This window comes from Buceros rhinoceros, unplaced genomic scaffold (genome assembly GCF_000710305.1).
Source record: "Buceros rhinoceros silvestris isolate BGI_N320 unplaced genomic scaffold, ASM71030v1 scaffold23010, whole genome shotgun sequence".
NCBI lineage: Eukaryota > Metazoa > Chordata > Aves > Bucerotiformes > Bucerotidae > Buceros > Buceros rhinoceros.
In genome coordinates this window covers 61,331-83,703 of record NW_010390537.1, presented here as the reverse complement: position 1 = coordinate 83,703, position 22,373 = coordinate 61,331, and the positions used below count along the sequence as shown (strand labels likewise).

The following is a 22,373-nucleotide window of genomic DNA, read 5'->3' as shown; positions in this document are numbered from 1 at the left end:
AAGTTTGTTAAACCAGCTGTCCTCCCATCGGCTGCATTTCCTGGGCTGAGGCGGCGCAGTCTTGTTGCAGCCTGTCGCCGGGAGGTGGCTCTGTCCAGAAGGCGGAGGAGCCACCAGCCGCCCGCGGTGATCGGTCACTCCAGCGCAGGCAGGATCTGCCTGGCTGGGACACCCTTCGTCCGAGGTGTTTTCTGACGGTGCTGCCTACCCAGAAAATAATAAAATCCCAACTTTCTGCCACTATAGTTAATTATAAAGATACACATGTACCCTTTGCCGGCAGGCAGCGCTTTCAGGACAAGTTGACAGGCAGGGATCTCTTCGCAGCAGTTTCTCAACTCCTTAGATGCTTGAAATAATCAAATCTGATCTCAGTCCTTGTGCTCTGCATGAAGCAAAAAACTGGAATAAACACTCTACTTTCCCATTAATATCTTCTCACATTTGCAAAACCAGTATCAACCCTCTGACCAGATCCTGTCTGTGCCAGCAGTGCCAGCCGTGGGCGCTGGCTCGAGCGCAGGCCAGCCGTGCTGGCACAGCCAGTGCCGTCACTCACACGCTGTCAGCCCTTTGGAGTGTCTTTGTCCTTGTGCCCAGTCCCAGCCCCACTGCGTTCATCGCAGGTTGCGTTTTGTACCGATGGACTTCCCGTGGGCCAGAAACTTGATTTTCAATGAGTGAAACAGCATTGACTTAGGTTTTCTGGGAAGGCCATTACTGAAACCTGATCTGTTCACTTGTCGTGGCTGAGCATTTGAAGAAGCTGCAACATCTGACTGAAAAATTTACCACTGGTGAGGCATTTATAATGGTTCTTTTTGGCACAGATTCCTTCCGGCAGGCAGAAAGCTTCAACTGGCAGAGGTGCCAGTGAGCCCGCAGGGGAGGAGGAGGTCTGGCTCCCAGTGTGCCGCAGAGCTCGGGGCAGGTAGAACAGCCATGTGCACCGGACCTCCTACGTCTTCAAAGACTGATTGCAAAATGTGTGTGCTGCAGCGCTGCAAGGCAGGTCGAAGAGGAGGTGGGGCTTGCAGCCCCTGGTTCTTTTTCAAGATAATGCTAGAAGCGCACAAGATTATTTCGTTCTTGTATTCGGCCATATAGTTTCACAGACCTTACAGGAAATTAAGTCTCTTTCTTGGTGCCTTCCATCCTCTCTGTGTAATTTGAGAGAAAACTTACTTTAAATATTGTTAGTAAAGGCGTTCACACACACAGAGTGTGACTACATAAGCCTTGCTTCTTCAGAAAAGCAGGCTAAAGCCAGAGTCACACAGGTTTACACAAGCTGAACCTACTGAGTTATTTTTGTCTTATATGTCTACTTGTATTTGTAATAGAAAATTGCATCCTTTATTTCAAGACCTTCCTTGTATATTTGATTAAGCTTTTATCTGGTAATAGATATAGGGCCCCGTTTTCTAAGACTATGATTAGCAGAGAGCAATGAGACTGCTTTTGGGAAAGAAGTGTCAGGGCAGAAGTGAACTGTTCAGCTGTCATAACAGGTTTGTTACCCCAGTGAATATTCCCTTTAGAAAAAGCAGTTTGTTTTGTTTAAGGTTAGGATAATTATTACATTTTGTATTTATTTGCCACTGACCGTTTTCTAGATATTTAAGAAATAATGAGTAGCAGAGATTTGATCCTTTTCCATGTGCAGAATCTGATAAGGAAAGATTGTTCCTTTTACAGTCAAAGCTAAATAACTGATTTGACCTAAATGACTGATTTTTTAAAATTGTAAAGCTTGTTCCTCCGAGTGTGTCGTGCCTGATACAAGCAAGTGTATGCTAATAAAATTTTGTATATATTTGAAGGCTTATTTGGGGGTAGCAATAAATATTTGTTACTATTGGGGTTTTGTTGCTGAATTAAATACGATATGCTAAATATAGAACTGTCTTTCTTTAAGGGGATTCCTGTCATAATGCCATCAGTTCTGGTAATCCCTTATCCTTCTGCTCAGATTCCTGAGTGGGTCATTCTTACTCATGCTGTTAAGGCCTAGTATTTAATTAGAAACTTCTCAATTATAGTACCCTTTTCCCCATATCATTTTTTCCCCAGCTCTGATTTGGGGAACGCATTGACATTTTAACATCCCGCTAATGACAAATATTGCTCATTCTGTTCTAATCAAATTCTGTCATTGTTAAGCTGTACGGTGCCATACCAAATTTTGCCTCTCAGGATTCATTAGTCACATTTGAAGAGCTGATATTTGTATAAATCATGCAAGAGGATGTGGTTATGCTCTGGGTGCAAACAGATGTGAACTCACTTAGCCCATGAGCCAAACTGGGCAGACTGGTGCCAGATCCATGCCGGAAGCTGTATAGCCGCATTAGTGTGGCTTTGTGCCCAAGCTCGTGCGAAGGAATAATGTGGCAATATGGCTTTCGGAGCAGCCTTGGCAGCTCAGGGCGAAGGCAGAGTGGGTTCATGTCTGTCTGCACTCGTCTGTGCAGACATACCCTAAGTAACTCCACGGCAACAGTGGATTCTTTGGGAGTTTAGGGTTTGGTTAAAAACGTGCTGTGAGACAGACCATCAGCTTAGGTAAATTGTGTTGTGCACTGTTTCACTTGCTGTCAGCTGAGGATGAAACTGGTAACAGACCGCTGGAGATTATTTGTCTGTTTTACTAATTCAGCTTATGATTTGTTAAGGAAGAAAAATTTGACCCAAACACTCAGAGGCAAATACTGAATCTTCTACCATGATTATAAACCAGTGTCTGATATAGTCAATATAAAGTCTGTTCAGAAGGCCTATATAGATCTGTAAGAGGCTACAACATCTGTCTTTATTTCTTATTTATCATTAAAATTAAACAGAGAGGATAGCCAAAATTAATTCACTCAATAATATTGGTTTTATATGAATGACAAGATATAGTAGACTATTTCTTTTAATCCATTCCTGGTACTGAGAGATGCCTTGACAAATTCACCTAATTTAACTGAAGACTGGATGGGAGAGGATAGATAACAGAAGCTTCTAGTCAGATTTGGCTTGGTCTATCCTGCTATGTATGAGTTAAACTACTCCCACTGGTCATTCTTTCCTATATACCAGTTGCTCTGTTCTTACACTAGTGCAGCTGCCAAACTGGGGCATAATCAAGTGCAATAAAATTTATGTACTGTATTATCTAGTGAGGTGTTAAGGAGCAGCTGCAAAATGCTGCTTATAGGTCTCTGAGGAGCCTGCTCAGAACGATGTTTTATAATGTACCAAAGCAGCTATATTTTCCCATAGAATTAAATGGCTCTTGGAAACAGGGGTTTTTTTCTTCACATTGTTAGACTCTGGACTTTTCCCTCTATTTTGTCTGTGTTATCTTGCCAATAGAAGAATATTGGTACTTAGGGAGAGGTCTTCCTCAACAGAGGACCCTCAACCTTCTGCTGGGTTAGTAAGGAAAATCTGTGGGGTACCTGAATGATAACATAAAGAGTGTATAATGTCTCATTTCTGAACTACCTGTCGTGTATCCCTGTAAAATAAAAAATAATAACAATACATTTCACTCCAGTGAGAATAGGCTGTTAGCCCTTTCCTAGGATACGCCATCTACAGTCTTTATTGTGGAGAAAGTCAGTCTGGAGATAGGTGTTTTAAGGAGAAGACTAGAGATGATAAGTATATTTACTTTCGGAGTGAAAAGCAAAACTGCACTTGGATGAAACTGACAGGGAAGGATTACCCAAGGGTAAGAAGAACTGGTCAGTGAACAATCTCATTTGACACCTTTGTACTCTTTAAATTATCCATACTGCTATTATATTGCAGAACTGATGTCAAATTGTACCAAAAGTTCTCCAAATCATGCTTTGAGACTGCTTGAGCTGGTAGAGGAAAATTCCATTCTACCTTCTTAGGAAACCTTATTAAGAATCCCTCCTTTGTGCTTCAGACGCCTTCAGAGGTTTCACTACGTTGTTGTCTGAAATATTATCGATGTTCTTAGCTATGTTTAGGAATACAGAGTCTAATGGTCAGATCCCATCCTGTTTTCTAAGGTATTCTCTTGCATGTGCAAACTGAAAGTCCAAACTGTTTCAGTGAAAAATGGCACGTGTTGCAATGGCAAACTGGACCAATTCAGTACAAATTATTTAGGCAGTGTCAGCAGGGATCTAGTGATGTGCAATAGAAATCTATGGTCACAGAATGAATGGGTGTGGAAGGCACTGAAGTGATTACAGATGGGGTATGAGCAGTGTAGGACCTGACAGAATTTTTCTGTAGTCCTCTGAGAGCTCTGAAATCCTTAGTGTCTTGCAAAAGAAACAGCAATGGTGTGAAGCTTGAGGGGCTGGCTGGATTACCTCTATTTCCTTCAGATAGATACATGTCTGAACTATAAACATCTGAGTAATTCTGACATTTGTTTATAATCCAAATTTCTGTTTCAAATCCTTTTGCCCTTTTCTTAATCTAAAAATGCTTGAAAGAACTGACAGAACAGAAACCCAAATATTATTAGAAATCTTGGCAGTTTCCACAGATATGAAGCTGCATATCCATATTTAATAGATAATTTGTTTTCATTTGCATCATCACCTTTGAATTTAGGAAATACTTTTTTCTAATCATAACAGCTAAAGTCAACAAGCCAGCCTGTATTCTGCGTCAGTGATCAAAGTTCATCCCTCCCAGCATTCGCAGATGTATCGCAGCGGCCTGGCATACTGGGCTATCTGGGAGGAAGCAGTTACAGAATAGCTGTTGGACATCATTATTTACTGTGTGCTGTGCAAAGTCCTGCCTTGTTCACATTAGTCCATAAAAAACAACTTTCCTATTGCACATGAAGAAAATACAATGCGTGATGTGAATTCGTGGCACGATTTTTGCTATATATGTATCAGTTTATCATTAAGAGTTGCAAGTGTTAGGTAATAAGGAAAAGGAGATCTCAACATTTTGGGTAAAAATAAAGCTCTTCCTATTTTAGAAAGCATTATTTAAAAAACAAAATCTCAAAAATTGCATGTTATGATGTGCTGGAACTGTAGATTTGGTTTCTTTTGTAGATTTCGGTTTCTTCTCCAGCAGCCTAGGTGTAAAATTACACACAATCACAGACAGCAAGATCTTCTAATGTATTGTTCATTGTTTGAAGATCAAAAGCCAGAATTTCCACCATGCCTGACACCTTTGAACTTCCACTATGTTAAGTAAAATAGCTAGATACTGAGCCTCTCTGGAAAGCTAATTCACGTTTCAGGTCATTTACAGCTGATAATCTAACCATACAGAAACTGCTGCAACAGTCCTGTCTGTAAACTATCTCCACTGCTTGCCTTTGGCTTTTTTTGAGTGTAAACACTATTTCATTTATTTCATGATATCTCAACTTTAAAAATGCTGATTGCTATTCCTTGATTTTCAAAGTAGTCCCTCAGATCTTTGGGAGGGTTCTAGGCTTCTTGTCTCCTTTGAAAATCATGCTGTAATACTGTGAAACTTTAAATAATACCCAACATCTGGGATCATTGCACTGCCCACCAGTGATCATGATAGACCCTTAGTTGTGTTCAGATCAGTGGAAACCTGTTAGTACACCAGTAGTATACAAAACTATCGGAGTCTGAGTAAAATTCATAGAGAGCCTAGGTGTCATTATTGCCTGTCTGGACTGAACACAAACATGCATGGAAGGAGTGTTCATCTATACAAATGGGCTGTCCTTCTACAAGTGCGCAACATGGACCGGATCCAGCTTAGTTTGGGGTGTGAGCATGGATTATTGCAGGATTTTATCTTCCTCTGTGCTTAGACAAATGGTTTTCATGCCATATGAAAGATCCTGGCATTGCTCTGAAGTGGGTGGGTGGCACCAGAGGTGTAGGTGGCACCAGCTTCCAACCAAGATGCCACGTGATTGTAACATGTCTATGGTTACAGACCAACACATGTGCTAACTACCTGTTTGTGCATGTAAGGATAGGATGCACTTTTTCCTATGCATTGTGGTTTGACATCAGGAGATGAAAAACCCCCAAACTGTAACATATCGTCTAAGTAAGGGCAGACCACGTAGGGTGAAGCAGATAGGGACAGGCTATGGTTGCCCCACCAGTACCACTGTCACTACAGCATGTGATGAGAGCAGCAGGCTCCCCTATTGCAGCCACAGCATTGTCTTGTTCTGTAGGTGTTCTGTCATGTTAGAAGAAATTAAAAAAATATCCTGAAAAGACAAAGTCATTCTGATCCCTCTTTCTCACTGCCAAAATAATTTTGACTACAGTAGAGACTAAGAGCAAAACCAAGCAACTGTTGAAAGTGCCAGTGAAAGTTTCTTATCTCTTTCTCTCATTACTGTAGAGTCTTACTTTCTTTGCCGCAAAGTGTTCTTCCATAAATGTACCTCCACTGAAGTGAAGCAGCCTGTCATGAAAGCACAGATGGCTGGGCACAAATGAGGAAAAGTCTGATGATCCGCTGCAACAAAGAGGTCACTTCAGGCATATCTTTCTTCATTGTAAATTGTCTTTATTTAAAGTGCCTTAATTTCCCTGTTTCATTCTCTGTAAAATGGAGGTACTGCCTTCCTGTATGGTAGTAGGCTATATTAGTAAAGCATTTAAAGATGATTAAATGGCTTGTGCTATGGAAATTAAGATTACTACCATGCTGAAACTTGAAAGCACTGACCTTGACAAAAGGTAAACGGCAGTCTGCCTGCATGATAAGCAGCATTAGTGAAGCCAGCACTTCACTTTCATGATGCTCGACTGTAATGTAATCATCTCTAATGTAGCTGTTAGAGGAGCTTCCCAGCCTCGCTGGGACAACTTGCTTAGGAAGGTCCCTTCTACGGCATGCAATTACAAAATGAGAACACGAGAGAGGGTACAGGATGAATGAAAGCAAACATGATTCTAGGAACAACTGTTGGTGGTTAATACTTGACCATTACTTCTTGACAGGATTAATGTCTTTCTAATCACACTAATCCCTTCTGATAACTTTATCCATAATCCATCTATTTCAAAGCAACATCCAGATGGCTTCTGGTGAAGAGGAAGATAAAATAAACATGCAAAACGGGGTCTTAACGGCAGCTTCTTGTATCTTCCCTTTCTGGGGATGTAGGTTTTGATTTTGAGACAAGTGAAAAAATGTGCTTTTATCAGAATGCAGCGGAAAAAAATCTAGAGAATTTCAGAGAAGATGGAAAGTTCTATTTTTATTTGTAAATAAAATACTTTATAAGTACACTGATGCTCAGCAGTGACAGCCAGAACAAGCCTAGAGGTGCTCATAAGGGTTTAGCTACTTGTTTGCATGGGACTAATTAGATTTCCAAGATATTGAAAGAATTCCCTTCCTCACTACATTGAAATTGCTATAGTAGTTTTGGGGTTTTATACAGACTTGTCTCAAATCAGACATGAAACTTACAACTTAATAGTTTCATTGGTTTGTACTATTACCAATATTTTAAACAACCTAGTAACTGACTTCACATTTTTAATGAGTCACATATAATGATAACTCCTGAAGTTGTCGAGGTCTTTCTCTTTCCTTCTAGTTTCCCTTTAAAAGCTTAATCTAGGTTTTCTTAGGTCTTCTACTAATCCTGGCTTCGCTCTTCACCTTCCTCCATCAACAAGGACTCCAAAAAGAAATAATTTATTGTAATCCTTCATAAATCACATGGACATTGTCCAAAGAAAAAGTAAACAAACTTTAATCAAGCCATCCTAGATAAAATAATTTAGCTAGGATTTATTTTACTAACAATCAGCAATGAAATAATCGAAGTCTTAGTGAAATAATTGCCTTAAATATCTGTCCCACTAAAATGCTGCAAGTAAATAAGCTTCTTTTGAATTATTGGCCATATCCAGCTTTTGATGGAAATGCTGTTATTCGGTTTGCTGGTTTTCTGACTTAGTTTCTCCAGTAAAAATGTGGCTAGATAGTTCAGAGATGAGACAAGACAGATTTGGCTGCATCAGAACAACTTATTTCCCAGAAAACAGAGCAGAGTAGATTTAGAAGCACCTAAGTCCCTGTAAAAAACCCAGATATCTTTTACCTTTTAAGAATAAAAATACAAACTTTAGCAAGATTGTAAACCTGAAGTAGTGTGGAACATTAGGTTTGCATTGTGTAGAAATCTTCAGGTTACCAAAACAACTTTGAAGAGGCTTGAAAGCCACAGACATATAAGGACCATTGGACAGATATTTACATAGATATACAGATACAATGATTTTGGAGACTACTCTTCAAATCATGTGTTGTCTCTGCGAATACACAATTTCATCCAAGATTTGTTGGATAAACAAGATAGAATTAAAGCAAAAAATTAAGCAGACTATTCTAGACAGAAGAAAGAAAAGCGACAGGAAGATGGTTTTTACATGTAACAGGAACAATCAATTCAAACATGAACGATCAATTGACATAATTTTTTTTCTATACAAATTAAGAAATGGTTCCTGAACATGAAATTCCACTTTTGTGGATTTTTTTTTGTTTTGCCAGACTGATTAAACAAGTGAGATGTACAGTAATTATTCAGAAAAGATGCAGATTGTGTGTCATTGTCTTAGTCCCGTTTCATCCATTTGGCAGTCATTAAAACATATGATAGAAGCTACACATGAGACATGTGTATGGAAGTCATGTTAGTGAGTTAAATTATTTTAATCAATGAATGAAATATTTGTCCGGTTATTTGAAGCCTAACCAGATTCTGAGGCTTGGTAAGAATTAAGGGTGCATTGTTTTTCATTGTATTGTGTTTCATGAGAGTCCAGTAGTGGATGGCATGGTAACATCTTTGCTCAGTCTTAGAAGAAGCTTAGAGAACAGTTGGAGAAGTTTTTATTTAGCCGAGAGTGAAGAAAATTGGATTTAAAGGGAAAACCTGAACATGAGGTAGTGATCTTACGTTAAACCATCTGGAAGCTTATTCCTCCTGACTTCCCTATTCCCCAGGAAAGAAGAAGGAAAGTGCTTTTTCTTGGTGACAATTTGTCTTTGGTGACATTATGAGGATTAGAGCTCTAGAGATGAAAGGTGAGGAACTCCTGTGATGTAACTGTGTATTACTTCCTTAATACAATAACTGTGGTAATCAAAATGTCTCTTAATATCTATGTCTTCTGTCCCATTCCCTCTGATGTCAAACATATAAAGTCAAATGAAAAATCATTAATAAGCAATTACCGTCATATGCTAGTTACAGGCATTTCTTTCTGAAAATGATTCTGAGCAATTGCTTAAAATGACATGAGCAGTATTCCTCCACAACCTTTGGAGAACTGCTTCCACTTCTTAAACCTGAGCATTGCAGGCCGTGACAAATACAGGACTTTGTCTGAACCCACACCTTTGCTCATGCTTATGTCACAATACCGTTACCCCTGTTGCACCTCCATAGGTAATTACTTCTGAGGACTTTCTCATCACAGCATGAACTGAGCATGACTTTATCTGGTGACAGGATAATCTCATTACAGATGACGATCTTGTTAATGAATATCCCCAAGACAGAGCAATCTCATTATTAGCCCCCTCAGGATTTGTCACCTAAGGGTCAATATATGATTAGATTCTAGCTGTACAACAGGCTCCCAGATCCTAACGGTCCAAAATCTTGAGGCTGATGTAGCACCTCCAAAGCTGCATGAACCACTGGGCATATTTAATTAGGGGTTTTGTCCCTAAGTACTTCTGGACATACTTCTCAGGTGAACATTCAAGACAGTTCAAGCGTTATCTGCAGGATTCATCCCTCCATTGTTCTGTAGAACAAACTCAACAGCAGTATCAAGGACAACAGAGACAGTGTGGCTTTACCACATTGATGGTGGCTTTGGGGCAGTACCAGAAAGAAAATTGTACTGTATCTCTCCTGGGTAGTGCCCTCTTCAAGTAATGACTCTGCACGGTGTCCTACCTACAAGTTACAGATCTACCGGTCAACAGTCAGGCCTTCATACCACCGGTGTCTCTTTGCGTAATGTATCTATAAAGAATACTGAAAATTATTACCATGAAAAAATCCAGCTAATAAAGAATCAACTTGACTTCCATTTTCCTTTTTTTTTTCTGGAAAGATTGGCGGGGGGGTCTAGTACAATAGAAGAGACTCCTTTGGGTATCAGTGAGCTGTTGAACTGGCTCAATGGACTGTGAAACCTCAGCCTGCAAGAATAGTTCAGTCCTAGAAATATAATAATAACATAGAGGTTGCTTTACAGAAAACTAACACATTCATTTGAGATAAATACATGTTATTCAACTGTTTTATCAAAAAAAAAAGTTTTAGAATAGTTACTCTCCCATAAGGACCCATCCAAGGTAAATACCAAGGAACTGAGTATCATTGCTGCTATTGGTTTTTTAATATGTAGCGCTGTGTTTGTACACAGTGCTTTACAGACATGCAGAAAGGTGGTTTTTTAATCAAATACAATGATAAAAGAGAAGGAAGAACAGTTGTTACAAGAGTGAGAGTTATTGATACACTAATTTTCTAAATGATCCATATTACAATGCAACCAATGCTTCCCCTTTCTCCTATAGTGTTAATGAACCCCATGCTAGATGAGAAATTTGTGATGCAGAAAAGCAGCACATTTTCTTAATTAATCTAGTGGATAGCAGGAACCTGAGCACTAAATCCCACCCATTTGATTTTGTTAAATCTACTATAAAAGTTAAGCTGCACTTTAGCATTGACTCTAGACAACCTCACTCAGCAGAGTGAGGTCAAAGAGATCTCATTCAAGGAGGTGCAGCTTAGTAAATGACTATTTGTGAGGAAAGGCCTGATAAATGGTTCTGTCTTGATGAAAAAGCTAGATAGTGGGGAACACCAAATAGTAAATGTGGTATTTTATTTCACCTGCAGTTTTCCTGAGATGGATACTTTGAAGAGTTTATAGAGAATTATTAGAAGGTAAATCTCAGTTTAAACCCCCAAGCAATACTGGTGTCACTGGAAACTCAAATCTCAGCCTTGGGTCACTTGGAAACAGTGTTGGGATCTATGTCAGAGCAGCCTGGAGCAAGTTCATGGACCAGAGAGTGTTCTATCCAATTTACCTATAAAAGAGGGTCAGTGGGAGCTGAAGCACTTGCTGGAGCGTCTCTAGCTTGGCAAAGGCAAGCTGTACAAGCAAGAGAGGATGGACAGTGCTCATCCTCTGGCAGTGGTGGGCTGGGAGCTAAAGGGGAAAGAGAAGGGTGAAGTGACCATAGCATTTTCTTGGCTCCCCACTGTGCAGCCACACCTGCCCATGAAGGAGTTTCTTCTGCATGGCACACACTGTCTCCACGCTGACTGGAGGCACACTGAATCACAGTCCACTCCCCAATGTACCCCCTGGTACACCAAAAATATATTGTGCTTTGTATTGATTTAGAAAGAAAGTTATTATTTTAGGTTAAAAAAGGGCTATGTGACAAAGTTGTGCCTTAGTGATTTTAATTGCAAAGTTGTGGTCCTGCCTCACACAGGAAGGGGTGAGAAGGTTGACTAAATTTCAAGAGGTCCTTTCAAACCTGAATTATTCTATGATTCTGTAAAATTATGTGTAGAGTGTCATACGTAAGTTTTTCTGACTGATTATTGCCATTGCTCCTGTGAGCTGGTCCATCACATGTGAAGTTTATGTCCCTCAAATTTCAGAGAATAGTCAAATAGGATTCAATCCCCATGTGTGCAGTCCCCGTGAGCTTGGTCCTTCAAGAAACCAGGATCTCACATGACAATTGGGAAACATCCCTTTAGTCACAGAGGCTACAGCTTTAGTGTTACTGGCAAGCTTCTAAAAACACTGATACGTAGCAATCCTAAGAGAAGCAGGTAAACTGGAATAATTGGGAATAAGCTGCAATAATGTTGTGCAAAAGATACTATATATATGTTGTGTTTTCCTTCCACAGCTTAATGTCTGGACTAGCAGCCCTGGATGCCAAGACTTCCAGTCGATTAGGTATCATAACCGTCACTTATTACCTGTGGACAACATTTGTGGCTGTGATTGTGGGAATAATTATGGTCTCCATTATCCATCCTGGTGGAGCAGCACAGAAGGAGAGCACTGAAGAGGGTGGAAAGCCCATCATGAGCTCTGCAGATGCACTGCTTGACTTAATCCGGTAGCTACATTCGTGTTTTTCTGCTTTCTGAAGGTAACATTTTGTATGTCACTGCATGAGGAACTGCATGTGGCCAGAGGACAAGTTCTGAAACTAAGGATGAACATTTTGTTTAAACTGAGGAAAAGTAAATTTCAGAAGATGATTTTTGAGTTATCAGAAGTTTATACTGGCTGTTTCTAGTTAAGCTTAGATGAACAGGCACCAAAAGTATCAGAAGCACTAATAACATTGAGATAGGGGATTTTTTTAACCCCACAGAATCACATGTAGTGCGTGGACCTCACTATCAAATCTATTATTAAGATCAAGAGAGTATTGAAATGCAATGTTAATTAAAACAGGGGCAGACAGTTGTAGTAGGCAAAACCTTAAATATATAGGCTAAAATCTGCATTTTTCAGGAAATAATTCTTCAAACTGCTGTTACTGCTTATAGCAACTCTCAGATAAAGAACACAATTAGAAAAACCACTGCTGTGATCTTTTTATTCCTTACTTTTGTCATATTATTTGTTCTGCTTGGTGGCTTTTCCTTGGTGGTTTTACTTTGGTTGGCAGAAGAGAGGGTTGTTCGTTTAGCCCAGCATTTTTATAGTCTTGCCCTCTTTGTCTCTCTGTCTTGACATTTCAGGTGCTAGTGGAATTAGTTTCCTGACTAAACAAAGTATGTGCTTTAGATTTGTTTTGCTCATGCAGAAAGAGCAAGAATTGCCTTTGGCTGGTAGTTCCTCAAGTTGATGATCTTACACTATATTGAGCAAGGGCTTTTAAGCCAAGTCTGTATCTGAATCATAAAGAGATCTCTTCGGATTTTGACTTACTAAAATTAAAAGTATTTCACAGCTTGTCTTTCAAAAACCCAAATTCCTGATCCTGACAGGGTGTCAGCACACAAAGTACTTTAATGGGAGTTGCTCAAATCGGAAGTAACTGGGATGAAAACTTATAAAAAACTTTTTTTTTCTCCTCCAAAGTGCCTTAGCTGGGCTATCTGAAACCTGCATGTTTTTCTGTTGTATCAATATGTTACTGAGAATAGGCCAAATTATATTAGTCACACAGCAGCAGCTGAGCGCACTCACTTTTGTAGCTTTCCACACACCCACCATCCTCATCTGCAATGGGAAGGTGCTCCTTTCATGGTATCCGTATCTCCACAGTCACTTTGCCATGACCTGTGTGCAGTGGAATTCGTGTGTGTGCATTTGTGACGTAATGTTAAGTCACATTATTCTGTTTCTGCTGCATAAAGGACTGTGATTCCTACATCAAGAAGAAGGAACCAAGCAAGTTACTGGAGCTTTGAATCCCTTCGTATGACAGCATAATGTGAGAAGTAAAAGGGAATTCAAGAATACTGTAATCCGCATATTACAAGGCCTGTTTCTAAGCTCTTGGTCTTAGACAAGGCATAGTGAGACATGTGGTGCAGTGTTACATCCAAACTGACCTTACGGCTGTTTCTGAAAAGGTCTCCTTTGCCATAGGTTCCCATCCCCTTCCTCACACCAGCCCAATTGATTTTTGAGACCCAGAGAAAGCTAGTTTATGGAGATGAGCCAGGTGAAAAGTAATTTGGGCATGCAAAGTAGAAGTTAAGTTCTCTAGCATTATGTTTGCGTAAAACAACTGAATGTCTGTATGACTGGAACATGAGATCCGAGTTACGAGCTCATCTCTTCACCACAGGTTTAGTGGTGAGGTTTGGGACGCTTTAGTCTGCCGAGCCTCATTGCAGGTGAAGTACTGTGTCCTGATGTAAATGTTTGCAAACATACTCTATAATTTCACTTCCTACAAACATTTACCTGAGCAAATTATCATAGTTTGTGTCCATATTTCAGGTAGTCCTGTTTCTAGCCAGGCATGTGCTTTTAGTCTGCAAAATCTTAAAGTCTTCACTGTTTTGGGCAGGTGCCAGCAGTGACAGGCCAACAAGCCACTCTCATTACTGAAGCTTAAAAAGAGAGAATAAAGCTCACTCTCCTTTTGCTGTGCTAAGCAGCAGACATAGCTGCAATCTTTATATGCTGAGTACACAAACTGTTGGTTTTTATTCCTCCAGTACAGAAATAACCACATTTACTAAATAAATAAATAACATAACTGGGGGGGATAGGCTTTCAGCCTAGGCAAACACTGTGGGTGAAATCCTGGCTCTGCTCAAGTCAATTGCAAAATTCCTAAATATCTAGTGGAAGTCTGGATTAAATGTAATAATGTATCTGCTGGTTTGAGCTAGAAAAGCTGATCCTTTAGCTCAGTGGTAAATCACTTCCATTCACAGCTGGAGACCATCTTTTTCAGCCTAGATTGGCTTATCTTCTCAATTCATTAATTTCCTCTCAATTTATCAATTGCATGTGTGCACAGAAGTTTACACAGGAAACATCTGGTATTCTGCAAATGAAGAATGCTCAATGGACAAGCGGAGAGATGATATATGTGACATAATTGTGGGGTTTATTTTAAAAGCGTGAATCTTGGCATGGGGATACACTTATTCACCCTTACTGATTTCAGATTTGAAGCCACTTTGAGAAGATTAAGTACATTCTTATTATTTCCTGTGATATTATATATGACATTGTCAGGTCTGGAATTTTTGGCAGGGAGGATGTTGCTAGAAATTGAATTTCTTACATTTTTGGGTGAGGTTTTTGCTTTTAGAAGTGGCTTTAATCAGAAATTCCAACATTAATCAGTAATCACTATTATTCTGCATTATTTTGCAGATGGTGCTTCCCTTGTATATTTATCTCTTATGTAAAAAAAAAGGAAATAAAACCTCAAGTGTATATGACATGATTAGGACATAACAGTGACACTGTACTGTGTCATTCTGAAATGGCCCTAAACCTTGCATCAAGCAGCACGTGCATATTCTCATCAACATACAGAATTTCATGCCTCAGAAATTGCATCCGCAAGTCAACCGTTTTTGCCACGCTGAAGAGCAGTACTTGAAGGACTTCCTTTCTAAACAGAACCCCCAGACACTGGGGACAAGATCTGTGGATGTGAATCTGCCCCTACTGATTTCTTCCTAGATTCAGTCTGGACAGAGAGATCACTGAATGCAGCATAACAGAAGTGTTTTCAACATCCAACTAGTCCTTATACCCCAAATCTTTAGTGTTGCTTTGGCCTTAAGAACGTCAGAACTTTCGCTTTAATCTGACCCAGCTTTAAACCAATACATCTTCTCCTGTCTGTGGAAGACACCCATTTAACAAGGTAGCTGACTGTACCTGTGCAGGAATCTCCCCTTGCATAACTTGCCCCTCTCTATCAGCTGTGTGCCAGGATCCGGACTCAGGACAAGTAATTCCAAAGGCAGCCATGAGCCTGAAGCTGTGCAGGAGCTGCTGTTGTGACAATGCTTTTCTCTTTAGCTGCCACTTCATTACTACATTGAGACGGATGTACAAATCTGCCTTAATTATATTCAAGATTTCTGGTGCAAGCACTGCAAGGCTCATGGAAGTGTATTTTCTTCCATATTTTGAACTATAAATCCCTAGGCTAAGGAGCGTCTTGTTCTCTTTAACACATCTGGTGCTTTATGAATTTTAATGGATTTATTCTCGCAATGATGTGAGATAGGCAAGGACCATTTTCCTTTCTTACAAGTAGAGAACTAAGACCTATGGAAAAGAAATTACCTCACTGAGGATTGTTCAGAAAAACTGTGGTGCCAGAGGAAATATTCCCAGCTTGCCCCAGTCAGGGCTCTTGTTCTAGGAATGTGGCTTTTGGGGCACCTCAATGGAATTAATAGCTGTGAATCAACACACATCTTTACCTTCTTTTTCCTGTGTGAATTATCAAAGTTAACTTTGTACTGTGTCCCAAATATTAGAGAGTGAATTTTTAGCAGCCTTTTGCGAGTTAAGTAACAAAGAAAGGCAATTTTATCAATTTTTCAAGTATACGGACTTTGGGAGTTTTCTTCGAAAGGACAAAAAGGGACGTATTTGCAGGAATCCAATTAAAAATATTGTTTAATTCTGCAACATACATTCACCTGTCAAACAGAATAGGAAATGTCTATAATTTGGGGATGAACGTTTGTGAAACAAGCTGTATGACTCAAGACCACACTGTTTACATTACTAGTTAATATTTCCACCACATTCTGTTACCGCTATCAAAATACCTTTGATTTAGAAGGCTAAGTCCTGCTGCAACTCAAATCATGCTACTTGCATTTGTCACCAAAGGAAACAAAATTTGGCTGATGAGATAAAAGCAAACAAGCAGCCACCATAAACATTCACAGGAGGAAACAAATTCCAGCCAAACTGGACATTCATCCTCCTGTTTTATATAAGTCTGACTGCGTGTGCAAATCTGGGCACCAGAAAGTGCAGGGTTCACACACATCTTTAGTTTTTCTCAAGTCTAACCAGCCAGCATGACATCCCAAGCTTAATAGTTCAGAAGCTCCAACCACAATTCTGTGAATACAGTCAGGATCAAATCGTGCCTTGACACATGAATTTGCACATTTCTGAAGTTTACCGGAAGGGTAAGTCAGAGCATTTTACCACTGAATCAGGATTGCATCCAATTTAATAGCAGGTACCAGGAAAATCAATCTGGCTTAACCAAGAGAGGTTTGGGGGGTTTTTTTAATACCATTAATAGTTAGAAGAGGATATAACACTGTAGAGGATTTATGTTTTCGTGGGAATCCTCAGCACTCTTTAAAATAATTTCCTTTCCCTCTTTTCAAGCTAAAGACTATGTTCTATTTTATTAAAAATGTTTTTCTTGAAAATAGAGCAGCAGTATCTGCTGTAGTTTGGAAATAGCCCAGGCTGTGCAGAACCAGAAATCACCCTTTAAAAAGTTTACAGCTGAAGCCTGAGTTGTATATACACACAATAAGATATTTAAGAGTTCATTAAATGATCCAGGGTTTAAACTAGGAAAGAACTTTTTTTAATAACTTTGCCCTATGTTCATGTGTCTTTTGCCAAAAGCCACTGTGTAGATAGAAATATTTACGTGTCCCCTACAGCAAACTACTATTTTTCACTAATTTCAGATCACCAGTTTTCTTTTATCTCACAAAACCAGCCTGGTGCCAGCACTGTTCTGCTCTCTATGTGACCAGTTGTTCACTTCTGGTTAATTTTTAAGCAGTCAAGCTACGCAGAAGCCCAAACCTCAGGTATTTACAAAGGACTCTGAAGCCCCTAAATGTGTGGTTCTTATTTTGCAAAAGGAAACCAGCATGAAAAAAATTATTTTGGGGTGGGAACAATGTTGGGGAGATGGACTATGAAGGCATTCCTGCTCTCTGGTCAGGAGGCCTCAGTCACAGGGTAGGAGATGCATGGGGCCAGGAGTTAAAACTGCATTAAGAAAGCTTCAACCCTAAATAAATCATCCATCCTCCTGACAATTGGCCTCACATCTTCCGGTGTAAATGTACACTCTTTATGAAACAACTTTGCCTTGCTGGAACCATAGTGGAAATGCATTGGGCCTGTCATGTTACTTTTGATATGATTCAGCCTTTTCAAGTTTCCTAAAGATGTGATGTACTTGTGCTTCTACACCAAAATTATTTTCTCAGAAAGCCGTAGCCCTGTTTGGGCTGTGTCAGGACCTTTTCTTTCAGAAGCAGCAGGGACAGTGGGTAAACTTCCAGATCCCATACTCAAACTGAAAGACCATGCAACAGTGTCACACTCAAGACAGATAAAAAGTCCACATGGCTTAGACCTAATTAGTGATTTTTGCATTCTATTAGTATCTTTTATCACAATAATGAGGATTAAATGCCTCATTAATTCTGCAAAAGCCACCTTTGGTCATTTTAGTAGGAGTCAGTAAGATTGAGAAATGGGATAAACACTGGAGGTGACTGCCGATATGCAAGATACATCCTCCCATGGGTCCTGTGATAACTCATTTGTTCAGTCTTGCTGAATTAAATGTTGTCCTTGATTTCAGCAGTGCAAACCCTGATGGAGCCCACTGTCACCAGCATGTATACCCACATGACTAAGGATGGGATTTGTGGCCCATGTGGTACAGTAAGAGTAGTCAGGTGATGATGAAATGATGCAGAGGACAGCAAAAGCAAACAAATTTTTGAGATTGAGATAACGTCACTGAGAAGGACCTCAGCCTATAGTAAATAGGAACACCGGTGCTGTTTGTTCTTGTGCACAGCTGTAAAACCTGGAAACTTCACAGTTGTCATGTCAAGCTACTCAGACTCTGTTTTTACTCTCTCTATACCCTTGCTGCATAGAGTGACAAAGTAAGATCTCAAACACTGAAGCATGAGAATACCGTCAAATACCCAGTCTTAAAACAACGTTCTTGCAAGCTCAGCTATGCTAGTTCAAATCTGAGAGCAGGAAGTCTACAGCTGTTTCATGCCCAGTGCAAAAATAGGCCAGTAAAATATTATGAGGATGCATATGTAGCAAAAGCCCAGTCTGGTGCCTTTAATTCCACAGCGTGGGAGACTGCAGCCGAAGTCTGTCTGGTGTGGTAAGGATTAGGTACTGACAACATCAAAGTCTGAGAGCAAAACCAGATTGCTGCTGCAGAGCACGGAGAGCCCCAGAGGAAATGGGTGTTCTGAGTCAAGGAAACAACATCTGCTGTACCTGTGGCTGCTCTTGCACTTAGAGCGGCTGCCCTAATTTCTTATTAAAAAAAGTCTGTAAAAGCTGAATGCTTGGAGTTAGCAGATGTTGTAGCCAGTGCTCAGAAAGAGCTATGTCAGATATTTGGTAGTATAACTGCAACCAGAATTTGGCCTATTATTTCCCATAGAATTTATCCAGGAGCTATCAAACTGGCTGACCCAGGAGCCTAGGCTAATGTTCTGTGGGCAATTCAGCTACGAGCATGAGCAGTGGAACAGTTTAACAGTGCTATATTTGTATCGCTCCTGTAGTTCTCAGAGTCAGCAGCCTTCTGCAGGGAGCGAGAGGGGTCTCATGCCCTGGAGGCAGTGGCAGGGCACTGCGGGAGCAAAAAGCAGTGCATAGTGTTAATTGGAAGGTTAGTTGCTGGAAGGCAATGGAAAGAGGACCTCCCACTTCTGGCAGTGGTAAGGTGCTAAGTAGTCCTATGGAAGCTGCACTCTCAGAGCTGCTCCCTAGACCAGGTGCTGTCTATACTTGATAGAAGTCTTCAGGATTTTCTTCAAATTCCATGTTGCCTTAGTTCTAAATGCATGTTTCTAACTTGATACATCCCTACATCTGAATCTTCTTACCCCACAGAGAATTAGGGAAGGAATCCAAAATTTTTGAGTAGAATGAACCAGCCTGTGCATCACAGCACAATGTAGTCAAGGGTAGGTGCTAAGTAGTCCTATGGAAGCTGCACTCTCAGAGCTGCTCCCTAGACCAGGTGCTGTCTATACTTGATAGAAGTCTTCAGGATTTTCTTCAAATTCCATGTTGCCTTAGTTCTAAATGCATGTTTCTAACTTGATACATCCCTACATCTGAATCTTCTTACCCCACAGAGAATTAGGGAAGGAATCCAAAATTTTTGAGTAGAATGAACCAGCCTGTGCATCACAGCACAATGTAGTCAAGGGTGTTTGTGCCTATGTGCTGCTATCACAGCAAGTGCAGGCCAGGCATGCTGGGCCAGCTGTGGCTCAATAGCTCACAGTCTGCAGAAGGTTTACTGAGCTGATATTAAAGTTTCACGCACAGTCACTCTTTTAGCTTGTGTTGAACACTCCTGCTCTGTCTGGCAGAATTTCTGAAGCGGAAGATGCTCTGGGAAATGTTCTTCCTCAGGGCAGACAGTATTTAGCTCTCAATTTTTTATGTAACCCAGAAACCATATGTCTCAGTTTCTGTTTTACAATCATATCCTTGTCTTAGCCCTAAATTTATCTATGTTCCACACCAGCCTCACTCACTGTTATTCACTGTATTTAATTTCCTATTATTATGTGAAATTATTTCTGCCAGGAACGCTGAATTGTGCCACTGAGGTTAGTGGCAATGTTGCTTGCACTAGAGAAACGAATCCTAGATCACTTTAAGTTTCCTGCACTATTATTTTGTGTCTGGTATCTTGTAAACCATCTGAAAGTAGTGCTGGACATTCAGAAGTATTTTATTTGCTTAGCTTTCTTAACTGAATAAACACAACACCATTTATAAGTGGTGACAGCAATGAGTATCTCAGCTTGAATTATTACTTCGTAAGTGTCTTTAATTCAATATATGTCAGTGATAGACACAGTGCCTGTACTGAGTAGAGAGACAGCCTCACTTTATGATCCTGATGCCAGTTCCATGGAGGTAGATCTTTATCCTGTCCAGTAAAGCTAGTAGACATCTGCAGGTACCAATCTGATTGCAGGCTGGATGCCTGGAAGATAGGCAGGCAGAGATCAACAGACTGCAACACCCTGACATTAATTTTGTATGTTTGGGCAAATGTGAAAGTCTGGATTTTGTGCCAGATTGAAGCTCCCACCCCAGAGAGCATTCCCCAGTGCTCAGGTTTGGGGGGCCAGAGACCCACAGCAGGACTGCCCCAAGGCAGCCAGGCTGGCTGGTACTTGTGAGGATCCTGCCAGCTCTCCTCAACCTAGTCCATGGTAAAAAGTCAACTCCTCCACTACCAGTCTCACTGCAGTCTCTTGTTCTGAAACATTCCCTGGAGGTCCCTGCCAAACATCCAGCTCATGGCTGGAAATATCAATGCACAGCAAAACATACCCTTAAAGCAAGAATCTCTCAAACGTTTCTGAAGAGGCCTGACTGAACCAACAAACACTCCCAGTCATCTCCCAGCTCTAGGTGACAGTTTGATATTTCTTATTATTATTTTAGTACATTAGAGTTCTTATCCACCGATTTTCTCTTGTATGTTTTTAGTTAACAAAACTAAATTTTGGCTAATGCTGGATGCTTTCAATCCAAGTAAACCAGCTTAAAATAAAAAATAAGCCGAGGCTCTGGCAAACACATTCAGGTCAGCCCTTCACTAGATAAACTGTGTAACTTTGGAAAGGCTAGTCTCAAAGACTGGACCACAGTGCATAATATATTAAAAAATATTGGGAGAATTCCAGCATCTAGTATTAAGTGGGTAGTTGTAATTCCTGCGGGATAAAGAATGATAAAGAAACAAAATGCTTTAATCCTCCACAAATTTGTCTAACATTTAATCCAGCTACTAACCATATGATATTTTCTTTCTTGCACAATCTTAATTGTGCTTAATTCTACTAACTAGGACTATAAAAATAAGGGAGAAAGTGGAAATCATCAGCAATTGAATTCATATTTCTTTGTAAAGCTATTACTCATGCATGACATTTGTATTCAGAGCTGTGCAGGAATCCTCAGTGTCGATCTCTGCTTTCGGAGTATTTCATATTCACATAGCAGGTCAGAGCACAATCATCAAACTAACACCCTGCACTCCTGTAGCACCTTTCATCTAATCACTACAAATCACAAAACAGAGACATTTTAATATTAATGAAGCCTTGAACAATCTGGAAGCAGAATTCCCTTATGAGGTGTAATAAGGCAGTAACTATCTTTCTCTCCAGTGCTTCCCCTTGCTATAACTATCCTCTCCATCTTCCCAGGTCCAGCTCCATCCAGCTGTTCTTCTGTCAGTCTCCTGTGTCAGCCAAGCCCCTGAGGCTCAGGCTGAAGGTTGTGTCTGCATCTGATAGGAAAGAAATGCACAGCTGGTTGTTGTCTGTGTCTTGCTTTGGCTACAGATTCAACATTTGTACTGGAGAATCATAAGCTTTATGGACGATTTGCAGAGATAACCCAATGATTTCACTGTGTTACCAGGCTGAAGGCTCTGCTGATGGCAGCACAGTGCTCAGACATACAGCACTGCTTACAACGGTGCAGTGAGCATTCATCGCTAACCATGTTACTGCCGTGTCTTATGTGTCCTAAGCTAAATCACTCCAATTAAATGAAAGTGTGTGCAAACAGACCGCGTTGATTTAACTAAACCTTGCTTTCTTATGGAGATTTCGTTTTATGGAAACATGGACTAAAGACCTTTAAAGGCCCCTTCCAACCCAAACCATTCTATGATTTTATGATCTTACATAGCTGCGGTCCTCTGCTATCACGTCCCTGTAGTGCACATCCGTCATCGTACCTGGGGCTCTTAAGCAGGACTGGTGGAATGGAAGATGTTGCAGTGTACAGCACAGCTAGTGTTCACTGTTACCCGCA

The 22,373-nt window shown here is 40.3% G+C and overlaps 1 protein-coding gene across 1 annotated transcript in view; it reads left to right on the top strand.

The window, feature by feature from the left end:
• Window positions 1–22,373, top strand: part of LOC104495294 (excitatory amino acid transporter 5-like) — a 54,656-nt gene that overhangs the window by 4,420 nt on the left and 27,863 nt on the right. Inside the window, exon 3 of the mRNA XM_010138249.1 lies at window positions 11,932–12,147. Within this exon, the coding sequence (XP_010136551.1) occupies window positions 11,932–12,147 (216 nt within the window). The remainder of the gene's footprint in view (window positions 1–11,931; window positions 12,148–22,373) is intronic.